Source organism: Oryza sativa, chromosome 1 (genome assembly GCF_034140825.1).
Source record: "Oryza sativa Japonica Group chromosome 1, ASM3414082v1".
NCBI classification, from domain to species: domain Eukaryota; kingdom Viridiplantae; phylum Streptophyta; class Magnoliopsida; order Poales; family Poaceae; genus Oryza; species Oryza sativa.
In genome coordinates, this window is record NC_089035.1 from 15,492,659 (window position 1) to 15,512,106 (window position 19,448).

General features: G+C 45.6%; 1 protein-coding gene and 2 pseudogenes across 3 annotated transcripts; 1 reads left to right on the plus strand and 2 right to left on the minus strand.

The window, feature by feature from the left end:
• Positions 1-9,306: 9,306 nt before the first annotated feature.
• LOC112939032 (uncharacterized) lies at positions 9,307-11,152 on the minus strand. Of its 2 annotated transcripts, XM_026025654.2 has the most exons (2): positions 9,698-11,152; positions 9,307-9,605 (listed from the first exon to the last, which is right to left on the minus strand). In XM_026025654.2, exons 1-2 carry the CDS (start codon positions 11,001-11,003, stop codon positions 9,334-9,336), a joined length of 1,578 nt encoding a protein of 525 aa, XP_025881439.1. In that variant the 5' UTR covers positions 11,004-11,152; the 3' UTR covers positions 9,307-9,333. The 2 variants fall into 2 exon arrangements, with proteins under 2 accessions (XP_025881439.1, XP_066162818.1); XM_066306721.1 differs by lacking the exon at positions 9,307-9,605 and having other exon boundaries at positions 9,651-11,038.
• Positions 11,153-11,269: 117 nt separating this feature from the next.
• LOC9271880 (uncharacterized) lies at positions 11,270-12,786 on the minus strand (annotated as a pseudogene).
• Positions 12,787-15,999: 3,213 nt separating this feature from the next.
• LOC4325440 (laccase pseudogene) lies at positions 16,000-18,475 on the plus strand (annotated as a pseudogene). Its single transcript, NR_176897.1, has 5 exons — positions 16,000-16,195; positions 16,301-16,452; positions 16,557-17,517; positions 17,609-18,034; positions 18,130-18,475. The product of NR_176897.1 is annotated as a laccase pseudogene (transcript).
• Positions 18,476-19,448: the final 973 nt, after the last annotated feature.

Sequence of the window (19,448 nt, forward strand, 5' to 3'; positions counted from 1 at the left end):
TTTGAGGACAAACCACTTACACGTCCAGAGTGTTCGGCGGTCCCCAACGCCGCAGTAAAGCTGGTCTCGCTCCCTCCGTGGGACGAACTGTCCTGATCTTTCTTTCTCGACTATCTGCTGCAAATTAGTAGTCACTTCTTCTATGTCTGGAGTCTCGAATAGTATGTCTCCCTCATCCGAGACTTTACCTGTGCTGCGCACCCAAACCCAGTTCTTGCTACGTTCCACCATGGGGTCTACCAGCAGGGGTTTGCCGGCCGCGGAAAATCTTTGCTCGATCTCCCACCATTGATCGACGTGACCAGCGTATCCGCTCGACCCCAATCTATGGGGATATCTGTTCTTCTTCGCGAGCTCAGACATTTTTTTCCTCAAAGCCAATGCTTCAGCTATTATATGATCCGCAACAAACGTATCCCAGTCAGCCTGTGATATATGTCCATAATCCGTGAACGGTGGGAGATTCTTCTGAACATAATCCCGATTTAGATCGGACTTCCACTGTCGCCATCGATCTCCCATCTTTTTAAGTGTGTAATCTCTCCCCCTGACCTGTGATCCAGGAGGGAACACAAAATACTTCTGCAACTCATTCCAGAGAAGTGTCTTGATGTTGTCGTCCACCGTTTCCCACAACTTGACATTAATGGGACAACGCGTCCTGACTAGAGTACCACAGGCGTTGCTAAACTTGGACCGCACTATCGGTGGCTCAACGGGCTTCCCATCCTGATCGAGAGCAATCACGTTGTATGTTTCCTTGGGTAATTTATTCTTGCTTCTCTCACCACGTCTTTTTTTCCCACTCCCGCCTGCACTTGTAGATGTCTCCGTATGTTCAGGTGCAGACGTAGCGGTGTCCATCTCAACTTCTTCCTCTCTCCTGTTCCGAGCGGCTTTACGTTTCGAGCGGCGTCGGACTACCATCTGCAGAAAATAGGTAACTCTCTACACCATTAGATTCATGTCACATCATAGTTAGGAAATAATACATGGCTAACGATTTTCAGCACTTACGGCCTGTTCCATAGGTATGTAGTCCGGATCATCATCGCGAGGGGCGACTTGTGTTATTTCCATTGGAAACGGGTCACTTGGTGTGCACCACGTTTCTTCACTAGAAGCGTCAGGCTGCTTGTTGCTACCGGATTTTTGAGGAGCGTTACCTTCTTGAGGCGCTATTGGTGCGTTCGATGGAACCTTATCGTTCGACATCTTCCAACTTGACGTAAAAAAATTTGACATAAGTCCCAATTTAACATAATTTTACATAAGTCCCAATTACGTAAGTCCCAATTTAACATAAGTCCCAATTTAACATAAGTCCCAATTAAACATAAATCTCAATTTAACATAAGTCCCAATTTGACATAAATTCCAATTTAACATAAGTCTCAATTTAACATAAGTCCCAATTTAACATCAGTCCCAATTGAACATAAATCTCTATTTAACATAAGTCTCAATTTAACATAAGTCACAATTTAACATAGGTCCCAATTTAACATCAGTCCCAATTAAACATAAATCTCAATTTAACATAAGTCCCAATTTAATAATCCACAATTAAACATTCTCAAAATTAAACAATCCACAATCCACAATTGCACATTTCACAATCCACGATCAACAATTAAACAATCCACAATCCACAATTGCACATTTCACATTTCTTTTTTTAAGGGAAATGTTACCGGGGGACTTTGGACCGGAGGAGCCGGCGCGGCGGCGGCGGGGAGGTATTGCCGGCGGTGGCGGGGAGGACTTGGCGGCGACGACACGCGAGGGGGGAGAGATCCTGGCGGCGGCGACGACGGCGACGGCGAGAGGGGCGACTTCGGGGAGGAGCCGGCGGTGGCGGGGACGACTTGGCGGCGGCGACGCGGCGAGGGGGGAGAGGTCCTGGCGGCGGCGACGGTGACGGCGAGGGGGACCACTTCGGGGAGGAGCCGGCGGTGACGGGGAGGACTTGGCGGCGGCGACGACGAGGGGGCTGGGGACTTAGAAAATTTTGGCAGCCTAGCGGCTAGGGTTCGCGGGCGCCGGGACTTAGAAAATTTTGGCTCCCCGCGCTCCCTATATATAGGGGCAGATCATCGCATGCGGTCGGCTTAAGCGGCCGCATGGAAAAATGATCTTTCCATGCGGGCGACTTAAGCCGGCCGCATGCGAAACTGATCTTTCCATGCGGGCCATTAAGCCAGCCGTATGGAAAGATCATTTTTCCGTGCGGGCCGTTAAGCCGGCTACATGCGAAAAAGATATTTCCATGCGGCTGGCTTAACTCGCCCGCATGGAAAGATCTTTTTACCAAATAAACTCATATTTTTTCTTTCGTCTAAATAAACTGTACATATATATTTTTTTCCAATATTTCGGTACAACAAAAATTCCAAATATTTTTGGCAGTAAGAAAACTCATGAAAATCACTCAAAACTCGTAACCAAATGTTACATGCTAATGAGTACAACATAAGGGGGACTTAAATTCATGCACGTACATTTGGAACACAATGACAACTAAAGGTTACAAAATAACTATGACTAAATAACCTTGGCAACACCATCTGCTCGAACGTACGACATATTCGCTTTATCGATTGTACTCTCAACCTTCTTAATTCGCATAGGAAGATCAGTAAACAATGTTACATCGTCGAACTGGTTGTAATCATTGGGGTCTTCGATGTTGTCGATGCCGACGATCTGTTGCTTTCCAGATATGACAATAGTTTTTCTTTCATCCGAAGGGTCCTTCACATAAAACACTTGAGCCACACGCTCTGCTAAAACCCATGGATCATCCTTGTGGCCTGTTTTACTGTGATCGACTATGGTTACCCCGTAGTCATCAACGGAAACCCCTGTTGTGTCTTTAACCCATTCACAACGGAGCACTGGGATTTGGATATTCAGGCCATAGTCCAGTTCCCATATTTCCTGTATGGTCCCATAATACGACTTATTTTCACCACTCGTGTCAATCGTTTCGACACAGATTCCACTGTTTTGTGCGGTGCTTTTCATGTCCTTCGTAGTCGTACTCAAGGTAAATCCATTGATGTCGTAACCTTACCATGAATTGACAATACTTGAAGGCCCACATGCCAGTCTTTGTAAAGTAAGTTCCTCCACAGAATCACCAACTGGCAGGTTTAGATCTTTGAACCACAGAGGAAAGTGATGCTTGTGCTCTCTTGATACCCAATCATTGGACCGCCCTAGGAAGCAGGCTTTGATTTCTTCTAGGTGTCGCTCAATGAATGGCTCAACGATAGCGAGCTGTTAAAGAACATTGTTGTGTGCCGCGGACACCTTTTTGTAATCATTATCGAAGAACTGCTTCCTACCAACAATACCCCTTCCAGACAATCTCCCTTCATGTCGATGAACAGGAATCCCAATGGCATTAGCATCCTTTATGTAGTCCATACAACACTCGACTGCCTCTTCAGTTGTGTATCCCTCTATCATTGATCCTTCGGGGTGAGCACGATTGCGTACATAGCCTTTGAGGATCGACATGTAACGCTCATAGGCCCACATCTGATGTAAGTATAAGGAACCAAGTTCAATAATATGAGGGACGATGTGAACGATCAAATGCTCCATCATATCTAAATATGATGGTCGGAAATACATCTCAAGCTGGCATACGGTCTCGACGGCAAATGTCTGAAGGGGACCTAATTCTAGAGGATCAAATACCTTCTGCGAAATTCGATTGAAAAAGTAGCACAACTTTGTTATAACCACCTTGGTATGGACTGGTTTGACTGCCCTTATAGCAATTGGTAGGAATACCGTTAACAACCTATGGCAGTCATGTGCATTGTATCCCAGAAATGGTCAAATCCTTCACTGATACTAGCTTCCTGATGTTCGATGCGAAACCAGTAGGCACTCTAACCCCTTGTAAACATTTACAGAAGGTTTTTTTCTCTTCAAGTGTCAACGAGTAACAAGCAGGAGGAATCTCGGTCTTCCCATTTGGCAGCACTACTGGGTGAAGGTCATGCCGTATGGCCAAATCTACAAGGTCGTTACGTGACTTCAATCCATCCTTCGTCTTACTCGGGATGTCCAGCAATGTGCCAATGGTGCTATCAAACACGTTCTTCTCGAGGTGCATAGCATGAATTGCATGTCGAATCTCTAGGTCCTTCCAGTAATCTAAGTATTTGAAGAAAATTGAGTGCTTCTTGAAAGGCGACGCAGTATCTTTGTCACCATCAGCTTTCTTCCTCTTTACTGTCTTCTTCTTTCCCTTTCCATATACAACCTTAATCTTCTTTGTTATCTCATACACGTATGTACCACCTCGTGCTGCTGGGGCAGTGTCATTCTCCACTGTATTATCGAACAATCTAGCCATCTTACGATACATGTGTCTTTGTGGTAGGAATTGTCGATGCCGCATGTACACTATCTTCAAAGACGACATCAGGTATTTGTACGAAGTTTTCTCCAAACATATCAGACATCTAGTCTTCCCTTTAATCTGCCCAGATAATGAAAAGTTTGCATGTAGGTCATTAATGGTAACGAATATGATCGCACGTAGATTGAAGTGCTCCCGCTTAAACTCATCCCATAGTCGTAACCCCTCTTTCCAAAGCTCCTCCATGTCCTCCATCAAAGGCTCAAGGAAAACATCTATGTTGATTCCAGGTTGGTTTGAACCTTGTATGAGGATAGTGAGAAGAATGTACTTTCGTTTCTGACATATCCATGTTGAAAGATTATACATTGTGAGAAGGACTGGCCATGTGTTTTGCGAGCTGCTTAAGTCACCAAACGGGTTCATTCCGTCAGTGCTCAACGCAAACCTTACATTCCTGGGATCCTTAGCAAATTCTGGGTGTTTTGCATCAAATGTCTTCCACTGGCGAGCGTCGGCGGGATATCGAATCATACCATCTATCTTCCGGCTCTCTTGATGCCATCTCATCAACTCAGCATCAGTCGGGTTTGAGTACAGACGCTTCAGGCGGTCCTTAATTGGTAGGTACCACATCACCATTGAGGGAATCTTTCCGCGCTTACTCTTATCAGAATCTGGATCGGTACACTCTGAATCTATGGGCCCATTCCCTGTTTTATACCGACTTGTGCCACACGTTGGGCAACTTTCCAAGTCCGCATATTCTTTACGGTATAATATGCAGTGATTTTTACAAGCATGAATCTTTTCTACACCAAGAGATAAAGGACATATGAGTTTCTTCGCTTGATACGTGTTTGATGGTACAAAGTTAGGCTTAGGAAGCAACACACGCAACAAACTCATCAGATCATTAAAACTTGTGTCCGACCATCCATGTTTAGCCTTCAATCTTAGAAGTTCAAGCACTGAACGCAAGATTGTGAAATCCTTATCACATCCTTTCGTTTCGTCGTAAAGAAGATCCTTCGATGCCTTCTCTAATGCCTGCCAATTCTCCAATCCTCGTGACCTACCCGCTAGCACCTCTGGTTCAACATGGCTTAGCATATCCTCTAAATCAAAACCACCCTCAAAATCATCACTATCGGTGGAAACATCGACATCCATTCTTTCACTGGACATGTCTTCGATTATAAAATTCTCTGCCTCATTCATCTCGAAACATAACTCTTCATCGTCATCTTCGGGATCGGCGAATTCCCCGTGAAAGGTCTAAACCTTGTAGTTGGCGGTGAATCCGTACTCCATTATGTGACCCAATATTTCACTAGGATCTACCAACAATTTCTAATTCTTGCAATGACGGCACGGACAAAAGATCTTTGTCATATTCTCCCTCAAAGCATGTGCCTTAGCCTGATCAATAAATTTAGATGCTTCCTCAATAAATATCGGCTATGTTCTCCGCATCTCATACATCCATGACGACCGATCCATCTATTTATATAAAGACAAAAAAGTTACAGATAAAAAAATAGACCACAGGTATTTCATATAAAAGTTTAAATGCATTTGTCCCTCCAAAAAAATTACAACAATACATGTAACTAGTATGTACAAGTGATTACATGCAAAATTTGCCCATCAAAACATATATTTTGAAGCTAGATTTTGCAAAAACTAGCTAGAACAAACCTTGTCAAAATATTAAAAAAACTCCACTTTCCACCAACGAAATATAACAGAAATGGAGCCAAATGAAGGAGAGAGAGTTATTCACCTTTCGTATAGAGTTCAAGCAAAAATTTCGAGTTGAAAACCTCCCCCCTAATTGGTGCTTGCTTTAGGAGAGAGAGAGAGCTTCGTTTTCAAATGGTCGAGCTTGGGCCTGGAGGAGCATATATGGCCGATCATCGCATGCGGTCCCTTAAGCCAGCCGCATGCGAAGATCCATTACCGCATGCGATAATGGGCCTATTTTCACATGCGGCCGTCTTAAGCAGCCGCATGCCCTAATACATGCGGCCCCTTAAGACGGCCGCATGCGAAAATAGACCTATTATCGCATGCGGCTGTCTTAAGCAGCCGCATGCGATAATGGATCTTCGCATGCGGCTCATCGACCTGCCCCTAGGGGGGCCGTTTTTGCAGGCGCCGCCACAAGCGGCCCACATGGAACCTACCAACCCATGGTACAGAAAAACGATTTTTTAGTAGTGCCAGCCGCCACCGCCACGCGCGACAGGGATGGCAAGAACAATCAGGGCGAGGGAGGTCATCGCCACCAAGGACGGACGACAAGATGATTTTTGGTTCGATCATTTTGTCAGGAGATCAAAACAAATCCCGTAATCAGAGATGGGCAAGATGGTCCATTCGCTCAGCCATTGCACACTCCATCACAGTGAAAGAAAACGGAAAACGGGAGAGAGCGACGGAAACCTCTAAACAGGAACAGAGGAAAGATTTGGGTGCCATCTATCTATTATTATATACTAAAATTCCACTAAACTTTTTACAAACGCTCTTAAGATGTCACGTGGCGCTCTAATAAATTAGAGAAAATCCTAGAAATTCTAAGAAAAAAGCAAAACATCTACCCCTTTATTTTCACTTAAATTGGTGGGTCCAATATTATACACCGTTAGATAAAAATGATCTTAAAATAAACCAAATACTATAGGCCCAACCTCTCCTCTTTTTTTTCTTTGACCAGGGTCCCACCTCTCCTCTTTATGCGTGCATAGGTAGGTCACGTACATACATGGGTATGTAGTACGTACGCCTCCCTCCCTTTTGTTTCCTTTTTTTTCTTATTTTTTCTATTTATACAATTGATATATATTTTTTAATAATCATAATTTTACAAACAAAGAATATACCATCATATAACTCTTTATAAACACACGTAAATAAATTAGCTCTATAATCTTTGAAAATAAAATTTACAACATATTATATGTTTACCTAGTAAATCAATAAGATAGTTTCCACTTAAATCGGTGTACTCATTACTTTGTACTATTATTTTCAAATAATGCACTATTTTAAAATAAAATTTACATAATTATATTGTGTACCTATTAAATAAACTATTTAAGATCTATATTAACTAATATATAGATGCACTTAAACAGATAAATCCATTATTTAAATCATTGGATCTATTTTTTTAATTACTTTGGACTATTATTCTCAAATAATAAATTGTTTTAAAATAAAATCTACACCATTATATTGTGTACCCATTAAATTAACAATTTAAAATATATATTAACTAATTTACATTTACACTAGAACCAGTGGACCCATTATTTAAATCATCGGATCTATTGTTAATAACTAAAGTGTCTAAAGTTCTCTTTTTGGCCCGCTGCATAATGCACGTCTACACCTTTGCCTTTCGGACGTGTGACAGAATGTCATGTCTGAGGCATCTCAGGTGATCACGACCATTGTAGTGCTACCGATTTTGTTAATAACATGAAAAGAAAATTAAAGGTGTGATGCCGTGAGAGAAGAATTAAGCACCGTGGGAACACTTAGCTCTGTTTAAGCCAAAATCGAGAGTTGATTGCATAATAATTATAATGTATTGTGTTTTGATGTATTCAGATTTTGTATTATTTGTTCGTACAATTGAATGAAATCATTATATTATAAATGTGAGCACAATATTAACGAATATCAATAGAACTCTTACTAGGATAAAAGTGTTATAAGGGAGTTTAAGGCCCTATATTTTCCTTGATTCCATCTTTTGGGTTTTCGTTTGCATGCTCCACGCTTTCCAAGTTCCTAAATGGTGCTTTTCTTAAATAACTTTTTAACTTTTTAGAAGTTAATTTATTTGTTTATAATCTCAAATAGCTATCACATAAATCAGATAATTCATCAATTTCAGTTGTCCTAAACTCTAAACCCTAAGTAGTACATATTTTTTTCATGCGAGTCATGGTGATCAGTAAATTGGTTATCAACGCATAATCAAAGTCGTAAGATGAACATATAAGAGCTAATGTAAACAATTGTAAATAGGTGTCAAAATTAATTGCTATTAATTAGACATCTAATGGCTTGCTAGCAACATATTTAATTTCTCTCTACATGTATATAAACATGGACAAAGCTAAATGAATATTAACATATATCCCATACATATATATTATATGGTTAATATTCTAATTACATGTGGTAAGTCCATTAAAATTTCTTAAAATACCATAAGCTGTCACGTGGTGCTCAAATAAATTAGAGAAAATATTAGAAATTCTAAGAAAAAAAACAAAGTATGATTTTCACTTAAATCGATCGGTCCAATATTATAAACCATTGGATTAAATTGATCTTAGAACAAACTAAATACTACGAGGTCCCACATCTCCACCTTCGGTACACACCTACATACGTAGGTACCTACTCTTCCCCCTCCCTTTTTCCATTTTTCCCTTTCTTCTTTTTCTCCATGAATACGCTTCCCTCTCTTTCTTACTGTATCATGCACCTTTTTTAGATGATTTAATCACAAAAATTTTAAGTATCTTGCTCTCACATTTTTCATTTGTTATTTACTCAAGAACTACAAGCAATAGTTTATTATTTACTCGAGAAAAAAATATGATTCAAAAGTCGTAAGTACTTAATCCATCTCCTACTCAAAAGTTTGTGAATGGATTTTTAAGATACCTTAAGAAAAATAGAACCCTTAAATTATTACAAAATAACAATATCCGAACTTTAGTTTGCCCTTAATCTATAAGATAAAACTTTTGAACAAACAGTAAAAATCTTACTTTTCAATAATACAAGTGCCCGTGCATACGCGCGGGCCACCTTCCTAGTTAAAGTAAACGGTGAACTTTCGGTGCTATAAATCTAAAAACGTAAACTTTTGATGCTATATAATCAATTTTGCCTTAAATAAGATGTCTCCATATAATAAACGTTCATAATAAAAAAAATAAAACAACATTAAATAACATACTCACGCATATACGCGGGCTACCTTCTTTGTTAACTAAACAGCGGCTACAAAGTCTGAGATCGCTAGGCATCAGCAAGAGCACAGAGAGAGTGAGAAGAACATAATTGTTCATACTGGCAGTTGAGCTTGAGAGACAATAAGAAACAGTACATTCGAGAGTCACCCCTGCTTTGCTACTTTGCCTTATAGCCCCATTTATTCGTCGTATTCCAGCAAAATAGTTGTCCTTTGTTCCTACAAATCCAAGAAGTAAATAGATGGTCAAGGAACACGTAGCAATCATGCAGGAACTAGGCATGGAAGAACAGCATAGCCAGGAGACTTACCAAAAGTCATAAGACAGCAAGCAAAAAGATGGTGGATGAGGCTGTACGGAGCCAGTCTGTAGCCTTCCTCGATTCTACCCTCAGCAGCTGTCGACAGGGTGCCACTTCTAACATGGTATTGTGCAAGGAATTTCCCGTGGTGCCTGTAGATGAGAGAGCCATCTGCAATGCCAGGAACAGCCTTCGAGGAGACACACAGGCTCCTTTCATCCATGAAAATGGTGTAGTCCCCAAATCTTGTTAACGGGATGAACCTTCCCAAGATAATGTCAGCAAGTCTGTAAACCACGGCCTGCGAGTACGAGCGATCAGTGTGACCGATCAGCAAGACCTCTGATTCACAGTTCACCAGATAAGCGAACCCAAACAGCTTTTCTACTGGACATGTAGCAAACAATTTTGGTTCTGGTAGGGAAAAAGACGAAGCAGAGCCATTCGCCTCCACCCGGGGTGGGTCTATCACGAAAATTCTGTTTGGAGAGAAGTTTACCCATATTGATGCTGCATAAATCTTGCCCTGGAATGCCATGTATTTCCATGAGAGGTTGGTCTGCCAATTTGACAAGGTCCATTGCTGATCCGCAGAGGTGGCAAAGGCAACGCGCTGTACTCTGGTAACAACGAACATGATAGTGATGACTCCGTCAGGGCCGAAGCTAAGAGCAGCGCAAATACGATTGAAATATGAGAATATGCCCATCTCTTTTCGCTCCATGGCTCTCATATAAGCCAACTCAGTGCTGGTGAAGAAGGGCTCAACCTGCGGCCGTAGGGTCTCCAGGGATGATAACTCAACAATGTCACCGGTGAAAGGGTGGAGGATACGGATAGCACTGTCCCGATCCCGCTGCAAGAGGAGGAGGCCATCGACCGAGTCGATGACGAAGTGATCCGGGAAGAACGGGAGGAGGAGACGCGCGAAGGCGCCCGTGGAGACGTTGAAGAAGCGAACCCTCCCGTGGAGCTTGCGGTGGCCAGGGAAGAGGCCATGGCTCTCGGGGAACAAGATCCACCGGCGCGGATGGAAGCGCGGGTCCACGACGCTGCGGCCGCGCGGGCTGACGGTGCTGGACCGCCAATGGCGGCAAACAGCGCGGAGCCGGAGGTAATCCGCCACGTCGCCAGCCAGCGCGTGCTCGGCGACAAGGCGGATGATATCTCCATCCAGTGACGCCCAGGGAGACTCCATCCAGGGCGCGGCACCATTTGGGGCAACGGCGCCGACCGTGCGGCCGCGCTTGCACTTGCGAGGGATTTTGCGCCGCGGCGGCGACAGAGCGCGCTTCTCGCATCGCGCCGGCGACATCCGTGATTCCCAAAATACAGATATGGACAGTCAACCACACACGATGATACTAGCAAATACTCCAAATCTCGCGTAAATTAAAGAAGAGAATTTTCTGCTGCAGAATCGGAAAACGAGGCCGAAGCGTAAGCTGATTTGACTTAGGCTGTGATCGAGCAACACGGAGGACGCTGCCGATTAGAGCACGCCAACGTACTGTCATTCCGGAAGATTAGTATTGTCATTTGCCAGCATTTAGTGACGGTCACAGTCACGCAATAGCAATTGCAGCGTTTTGAGCTTTGAGAGTTTTATGACCACACATGAAGATTAACAGTTAGTAAATTGGAGCAAAATTCACCTACAAGCAGTAGCTATCTAGCTTGCATATACCTTGGCTTCACAGTGTATTACACTCCAGCCTTTGATGGTTGCACGCTTTTGCTGTTCTTCAATTCTTTCTCAGCGATGGTTGATTCATAAACCTTGTCCAAGTTGGAGTCTTTAACCAAGAAAGGCCTTATAAATTTGGCCACGAAGTCTTCCTCTACTATGGTGGCGACGTTGATGAAATCCCTGCCGCGCCACAGCCGCCAAGCCTGCACCCTGCAGCACGCTGACCACCCGGAACCGCGCGCGGCACGAGCCTCCCGTCCAGGTATTAACTGAGCATCACCGGGAAGTTGGCGACGCGCTCGGCGTCCATCCCGACCTCCTTGGTCAGGAACTCCCAGTTCTTCCTCAGCCGCTCCACGGACAGCATCAGCACCGTCGGTATCTTGGCTGCCGCCGTCTTCACCTGCGCCTCCGTCCACCCGAGCTCTGCTCGTCCCTGAAGAAGGCCGCCTTCCAGGCGAGATGCTCCGGTTTCAAGAGGAACGCTGCGACAATGACGTCCTTGAATGGTCGCATCCTGCGCGGCACCCCGAACTCGTCGGCGATCACTAGGACAGCCTTGGCTACATCTGGTGCTGCCACGAGCAGCTTGGAGGCGTAGGAGACGCAGAACCAGCCGATGTCGTCGTTGGTGAGGCCTCCCAGTCGACGCAGCCGCGGAGGTACCCGAGCCAGAACTGGACATTAACGAGGAGCGTCGGTGAGCGGAAGAAGGCGGCGCTACAGCGCGCCACGATGAGGTCCATCTGTAATGTGGTGAAGCCGAGCACGGCTGCGCAGGGCTTGAGTATCTTGGGGACGCTCGGGGTTTGCATTTTTTATTTCAGCCAAAATTTCGGTGATTTCGGTAGGATGAAATTTACAAAAATTTCATGATTTTCGGCACTTTTTAGATCAGAAATTATTAAAATTATAACATATTTTGACTGGATTTGAATAAACTTTGACCGAATTCAACAAACATTTGATAAAGTCCGAAAATTTTAATTGATATATTGATTTTGCTGGAGGGGTCCGAAATTAGAGAAATTTCGAACTGAAACTGCAATCACTGGCGACACTGCAGGTGAGAATCTTGGGGTCGCGAGCCACGGTGATGGCGATGAGGGGCGGAGAGAGCCCGAGCTCTTCGGCGAGGAATGCAAGCACGGCGTCGGGCCTGGAAGGTGACCTGATGGTGGAGAGCTCCGGTGTGACACGACACATTGAGGTAGAGGTTGCACCTGTTCACGAGGTAGTCTTCCACGGAGAATGAGGACGAGGCTGTGGTGTTGTCCGAGGATGTGGATGCGGCGACGGTGGCGTAAGAAGATGCCGATGAGGTGTGGGGGAGGACGAGGGTTGAGAGGGACGGCGGGACCACAGGGCCAGGGAGGAGGAGCATAGCGGCGGCGGCGGACGCCAGTGAATGGGATAGATGGCTGGCAAGCGATCTGAGGCTGACACTACTTAAAAAATGATTTTCCTGGATATGGACCCATTTAGATTTCAGACGGACCATAACGGTGTTCCCGTCTGGGAAAATAAGCTCATTTACACGTGCAGTCCATTTAAGAGAACCGCACGGAAAAATCGATTTTTTCCATGTGGTCCTCTTAATGGACTGCACGCGTAAATGAGCTTATTTTCCCATTAATGGACCACACGCGAAAATAAACCTATTTTCACGTGCGGACCTTTTAAGAGAGCCGCACGTAAAAATACTCACTCTCTCTTTCCCTTCTACCTACTTTAAATTTTTCCCTCTTTCTCTCCTCTCCTCTCCTCTCTATCTCTTTTTCTTCTGTCCTCTCCTCTTTTTCTCATCTCCTCTCTCCTCTCTCCACTCTATCACTTTTTCCCGTCCTCTCCTCTCCTCCCGAGTCTTGACGGCGCGCGGCGGTAGCAGCAGCGTGGCGACGGCGCGGGGGATCCGGCGAGCGGTGGCCAACCCTCACACGGATTCGGCAATGATGGCCGTCCCCGCATGGATTCGGTGGCGGCGGCCGGCCGCCCTCTCCCCCCTCTCCCCCGCGGGATCCGGCTCCCCTCGCCTCCTCTTCCTTCCCTCCCCAGATCCGGCGGAGGGGAGGGGCGTCGACGGCGGTGCGGTCGAAGGGGAGCCCGGAGGCCAGCGGGAGCACGGATCTGGCGGCCGGCCGCTCTCCCCCACGCGGGATCGGGCAAGCGCTCCCCTCCCCTCCCCTCCCCTTCCTAGATCCGGTGGAGGGGAGGGGCGTCAGCGGCGGTGCAGCCGGAGGGGAGCGCGGAGCCGATGGCGGGCGGTGCGGAGGCCGCCACCCACGATGACGAGGACGGGAGTGGCGTCCTCGGCCAAAGACGAGGATGACGAGGAGGAGGACGACGACAAGGAAGAGGCGGCGGCGCCACCGCCGAATTCTAGGTTTTCATTTTTTTTTTTTCATTTTTTCTGGATTTTTGTTGCCGCACACAAAAATTACAATTTTCGCAGACCCCTGGGTGGGTGCGGACCGCCCACCTGCACACAAAAATCGGATTTGACAGTAGGGAAAAACGTTCTCCTAGTAGTGAGCGAGAGCCCGTGCTGGTAACTGTAACTCGGGAGAAATCCGACGAAAACAACCCGTGTGACCTTGAGGTTATGAGGTTGACTCCCTTCTCTCGTGCGTTTGCATTTTTCTGGGAGGTTCCTAGCATGAATCTCAATAAAAATCCAATGGTCAAAAAAATTGCAAGATCTCTAAAGAAAAAATCTTGCGATAGATGTATAGAAATTTCGGTGTTTATTTGTGAGGAAAAACTAAAATTGCGTTGACATATTTTTAGTGGATTACAGTTAATTTTCAGGGCTTTTGATTTGTTCACTGTGCAAGAAACGATTTTTTAGTGTAAGTGTAAACGCGTGTTGAAAATTTGAATTATTTTTTAATATAATATTATAGTAACATAAATATATTGATAAAAAAAATCTTGCGTTTGTATTGTTGTGTATCTTCACTTTTGCACTAGATCAATTTGAAAACTTCCTTCCAATAACTTGTAAATAAATATGAGAAAGATATTTAAATCTTGTTTGGCACAACTTCAAATCTCAAAACCACGATAAATTTAAAGTTTGTATATTAAATTATAGTTGTCATGGTTATGGATACCACATACCTAATAGTAGTTGACTAAATCTCGGCAGGACCCACCACATACCATGTCCTATACGGAAACAACCTTCGGATATAGGAGGAGTTCCGATGAGGAAAGAACCAGAGTTCTACATGGAAACGACAAGGACTACTCGGATTGTATCCATATTAGTTTCCCTAGTTATACTTGGACAAGGGGGAACCTATGGGTATAAATACAAGCCCCCCTAGGAGGACAGGAGGACACACACTCACCATGAGACGATCAACACGATCACCACTATCGGGACGACCACCTCATCAACACCCAACACAATCAACATACAAGCCTACATACGCCAAGACACGCCGCCGGATATCGACTTCAGGGATAAGCATGGCTATTCCCCTACGGTGTCTCCGGATACCGTCAGGAGATACGAAAGCGCTATCTCTGATCTCGCCGGACACGGATTCGAGGAGGAAGGCTACCCTGTTGTCGAATACGAGTCAGACCTTCAGACCGCCATGTCGACAACAGTTAGATAGGCTACCCTACATATTGTAGGGGTGTGATTATGGTGAATAAAGAGCATCATCGGCTCCGACCAACAGGATGTAGGGTTATTACCTGACAACTCAGGGGCCCGAACCTATATAAAAATCCTTATCTCCATCTCTTTTATCTCAGTCTCGCGTATATCCTAGCACCGACGATCCCCATACTATGCAAATACCAGAATGACGACATCAAACGTCGACAATAGTGATTTAAAATTTTAAAATGCACCTAAAATGTAAACAATGATTTATCCATACATTATTGACGTAATCATAAATATACATCCATGTAATTTTGAAGTTAAGAATACTCAATTTTAAGATCCAGAGATGTGTCAAAAGAAGGGCCTCTGTGTTTGATATAGTCTATTTCAAAATCTTCCTGGCGGGCCTTCTTTAATTTTTTTTTTTTAAAAAAAAGAAGCTTCCTGGCCACCGAACGCATGCAAACCATGCCCTTTGAGACTTTGATCGAGTGCATGCTTAATTACTTACCTCGCTAGGCTACGACGAAATCACGACAACCACCTACTCAATATATGATAATCGAATCGACAATCTTCCTAGCCGCCGAATGCATGCAAACGTGCCTAGTGAGACCTTTAATCGAGTGCTTCAGGGTACGACGAAACACGGATGAGTGCCTGCTCTGCTCAAGGTCAATTTCGTTCCGCGTTGATTAATTAGTCAGTTCGTTAACAACCTCGACTACTCCATATGCCCAATTAATTAAGTTAACCAACTCATCTAATGATGATTATGTAAATACGCAGGGCAGGAAACGGATGCGCATGTCCGGGAAAGACTGGAGAGATACTTTGAACTTCAAGATGTCGTCGTCAGTTTCCGTGGCTGGTCCAAAGGCTGGACACCATCGCCACAGCAGCATGCAATGCATACATACAACTACCATATTCATGCATGCATGCGTTTCCTATAAATACATTGGCCAGATGGCCATCTCAGCTCAGGCAAAGCAGCAGCTTACGGCACTGCGCACACGAATCTCAATTAGCTGTGTGTGTTCTTACGCTTGGGTTGGCGATTGAATTGTATGCGTTCGGCGAGATGGGAACAGCCAAGATACCTGCATTGCTTTGGTTCCTACTAGCAGGCCTGGTGTTAGCACTTGCAGTGAACCCCGCTCATGGAGCCAAGACTCGCCACTACGATTTCTTCGTAAGTGATTATCTACTTGAATTCTAGCGTGATGGATATGTTGATGTACAGGCAGCATGAATGCACGAAGTTTTAACTTTTAACCATGCGTGATGCTATCTGCAGATTACGGAGACCAACTACACGAGGCTCTGCCACGAGAAGAGCATCCTCACCGTGAACGGGCAGTTCCCCGGGCCGACCATCTACGCGCGCAAGGGCGACTTCATCATCGTCAACGTCCACAACAACGGCAACAAAAACATCACCATCCACTGGTCCGTTGCCCCACCTGCTGCAGAGAAGAAGAGCATTATATATCGATCCTTGGCTCGAAATTAAACTTACGATGTACGTTCTGGATGATTTTACTGTGGCGCAGGCACGGTGTGGACCAGCCTCGGAACCCGTGGTCTGACGGGCCGGAGTTCATCACACAGTGCCCGATCCGGCCGGGCGGCAACTTCACCTACCAGGTGATCCTGTTCGAGGAGGAAGGCACGCTATGGTGGCACGCTCACAGCGACTTCGACCGCGCAACCGTCCACGGCGCCATCGTCATCCACCCCAAGCGCGGCACCACCTTCCTCTTCAGGAAGCTAGACAAGGAGATACCCGTCATCCTCGGTAATCAATTTTGTTTAACAATGTTAGTTCCATCCTGCAATGCGATGCGATGCAATGCTTCGTAAGTACGTGTTTTGATCTGAACCATCGTTTAATCGTTTATGATGATATGATGTTGTGCATGTGAGTGGTGGAATGACGACGTTGAGCACGTGCTCGACAAGGCGAAGCGCATCGGCGGAGACGTGGAGCCGTCCGACACGAACACCATCAACGGCCAGCCCGGGGACATGTTCCCCCTCTGCTCCAGGGACGACACGTTCAAGGTGGCCGTGCAGCAGGGCAACACGTACCTGCTTAGGGTCATCAACGCGGGGCTCACCAACGACATGTTCTTCGCCATCGCGGGGCACCGTCTCACCGTGGTCGGCATCGACGCCCGCTACACCAAGCCGATCACCGTCGACTACATCATGATCGCGCCAGGCCAGACCATGGACGTGCTCCTCAAGGCCAACCGCACCTTGGGATCCAACAGCCGGTATTACATGGCCGCGAGGACGTTTATCACGTTACCGGTTGATACCATCCGTTTCAACAATAGCACCGCCACGGCCATCGTGGAGTACACGGACAGTGCCGTGGCGAGGCCGGTCGGGCCACCAGAATTCCCCGTCCTGCTGCCGGCCATCAAGGACGAGGACGCGGCGATGGCGTTCGTCAAGCAGCTCAGGTCATTAGGCAACCAGGACCACCCGGTGCACGTACCAAAGCAGGTGGACGAGCACATGCTCATCGACATTGACATCAACTTTCTCCCTTGCGACGCTAACAATGCGACAAATAAATTGTGCGAGGGACCCCAAGGCAACCGGTTCGCGGCGAGCCTCAATAATGTTAGCTTCCAGAACCCGGCTATCGACGTCCTCGACGCCTACTACTACGGCTCCGGCCGCGGCGTGTACGAGGAGAACTTCCCCAACAAGCTGACGGTCATCGTCAACCCCACCGGCGACATCAACGGCGGCGGGCCCTTGCTAACGAAGCGTGGCACCAAGGTGAAGGTGCTGGAATATGGCACTGTGGTGGAGGTGGTGTTCCAGGACTTGTCCATCGAGAACCACCCTATGCACCTGCACGGCTTCACCTTCTACGTCGTGGGACGAGGGTCCGGAACCTTCGACGAGCGCAGGGACCCAGCCACCTACAACCTCATCGACCCACCATTCCAGAACACTGTCTCCGTGCCCAAGTCCAGCTGGGCCGCAATCCGCTTCCGAGCAGACAATCCAGGTGAGATCAATTATTCAGATTAATTTCGGATTATAGCTCTTCATGTACAGTTTTAAATATTCTTTTTGTGTTTATTTTGATTGTTCATTGATCAGGTGTGTGGTTCATGCATTGCCATTTTGATCGTCACGTGGTGTGGGGGATGGACACTATGTTCATCGTGAAGGATGGCAAGACGCCGCAGGCTCAGATGCTACCTCGTCCTCCAAACATGCCAGAGTGCTAACGACCGTGGTTCAAGGAAAATGCAAACACAAGCAGGCGGAAATTTGTTTATTTTGTTCATTGATTTAGTGGTTTAGTTTATTTTATTTCCTTGTTTGGCTGAAAAGGAAGAAGGCATTTTGTCATCTTGTAATTGTTAGTCATTTCGTTCTATCATGTAAGTTTGGAATTTTTGTTATTCAATTTACGAATATAACTAAATAATGTTTTTTTTCAGTGGATCGGGTATTACGACGTCTTTCTTTATAAACACACACCCTTGCTATCTTGGCTATTTTAATTCCCAGCGCTATACATTGTGTTACACTGGATTAATTTTTCACGGTTAAGATGTCCTTCGCTTATTCTTATACATTGGTGGAGAAATCGTTTTTACTCCTGGTTTGTAACCCCTTGTAGTCTTGGTTTTTCAACCAGGACTATGAATCCGAGACTAAATATCGCTATCTTTAGTCCCGGTTCAAATACCCAGGACTAAAGATCGATCTTAGGGCAGCGGCAGTCCCGGTTAGTTTCCTTTTCTTTTTTTTTCATTGTTTCTGTTGCTACTTACTACTTAATCCCTAACTATTTTCTCCCAAATCAAGTGGGATACATATCCCCAAATCAAAGTAACATCACAAATACCACAAATCAAATATATCATAGATTATACATCTCATATGTATGCAATGACCACAAATCAAATACATCACAAATTATACATCTCAGATCTATGCAATGATCACAAATCAAATACATCACAGATTATACATCTCAGATCTATGCAATGAATCACAAATTCTCAAAAACGAAATTATACATCTCAATCCATACAATGAATCACAAATCCTTCATCTCAATCCATACAATGAATCACAAATTCTTCAAAAAAAAGAAAAGAAAGGACAAAAGTCCCTGCAGGAGAGGGCGCTACCGGCCGCCGGCCGCCGCCGCCCTCCCATCCGCCAGCTCGCCCTCCTCTCGTGCCCACGGCAGGCTCAGCCGCTGCCGCCTCCCCTCCTCCCCGGTCGCCGCCCGCCCGGCCCGCCCTCCTCCTACGCTCGCTCTTCCTGTGAAGTGAAGGGAGGAAAGAGATAAGCTAAGAGTAAGAGCATCTCCAACAGTCCCTCTAAATCTCACTCTCCCCATTCGCTCACCGCCGACGCTCGGGCTCCGTCCGCCGGTGCCCCTTTGGCCGAGCTCTCAC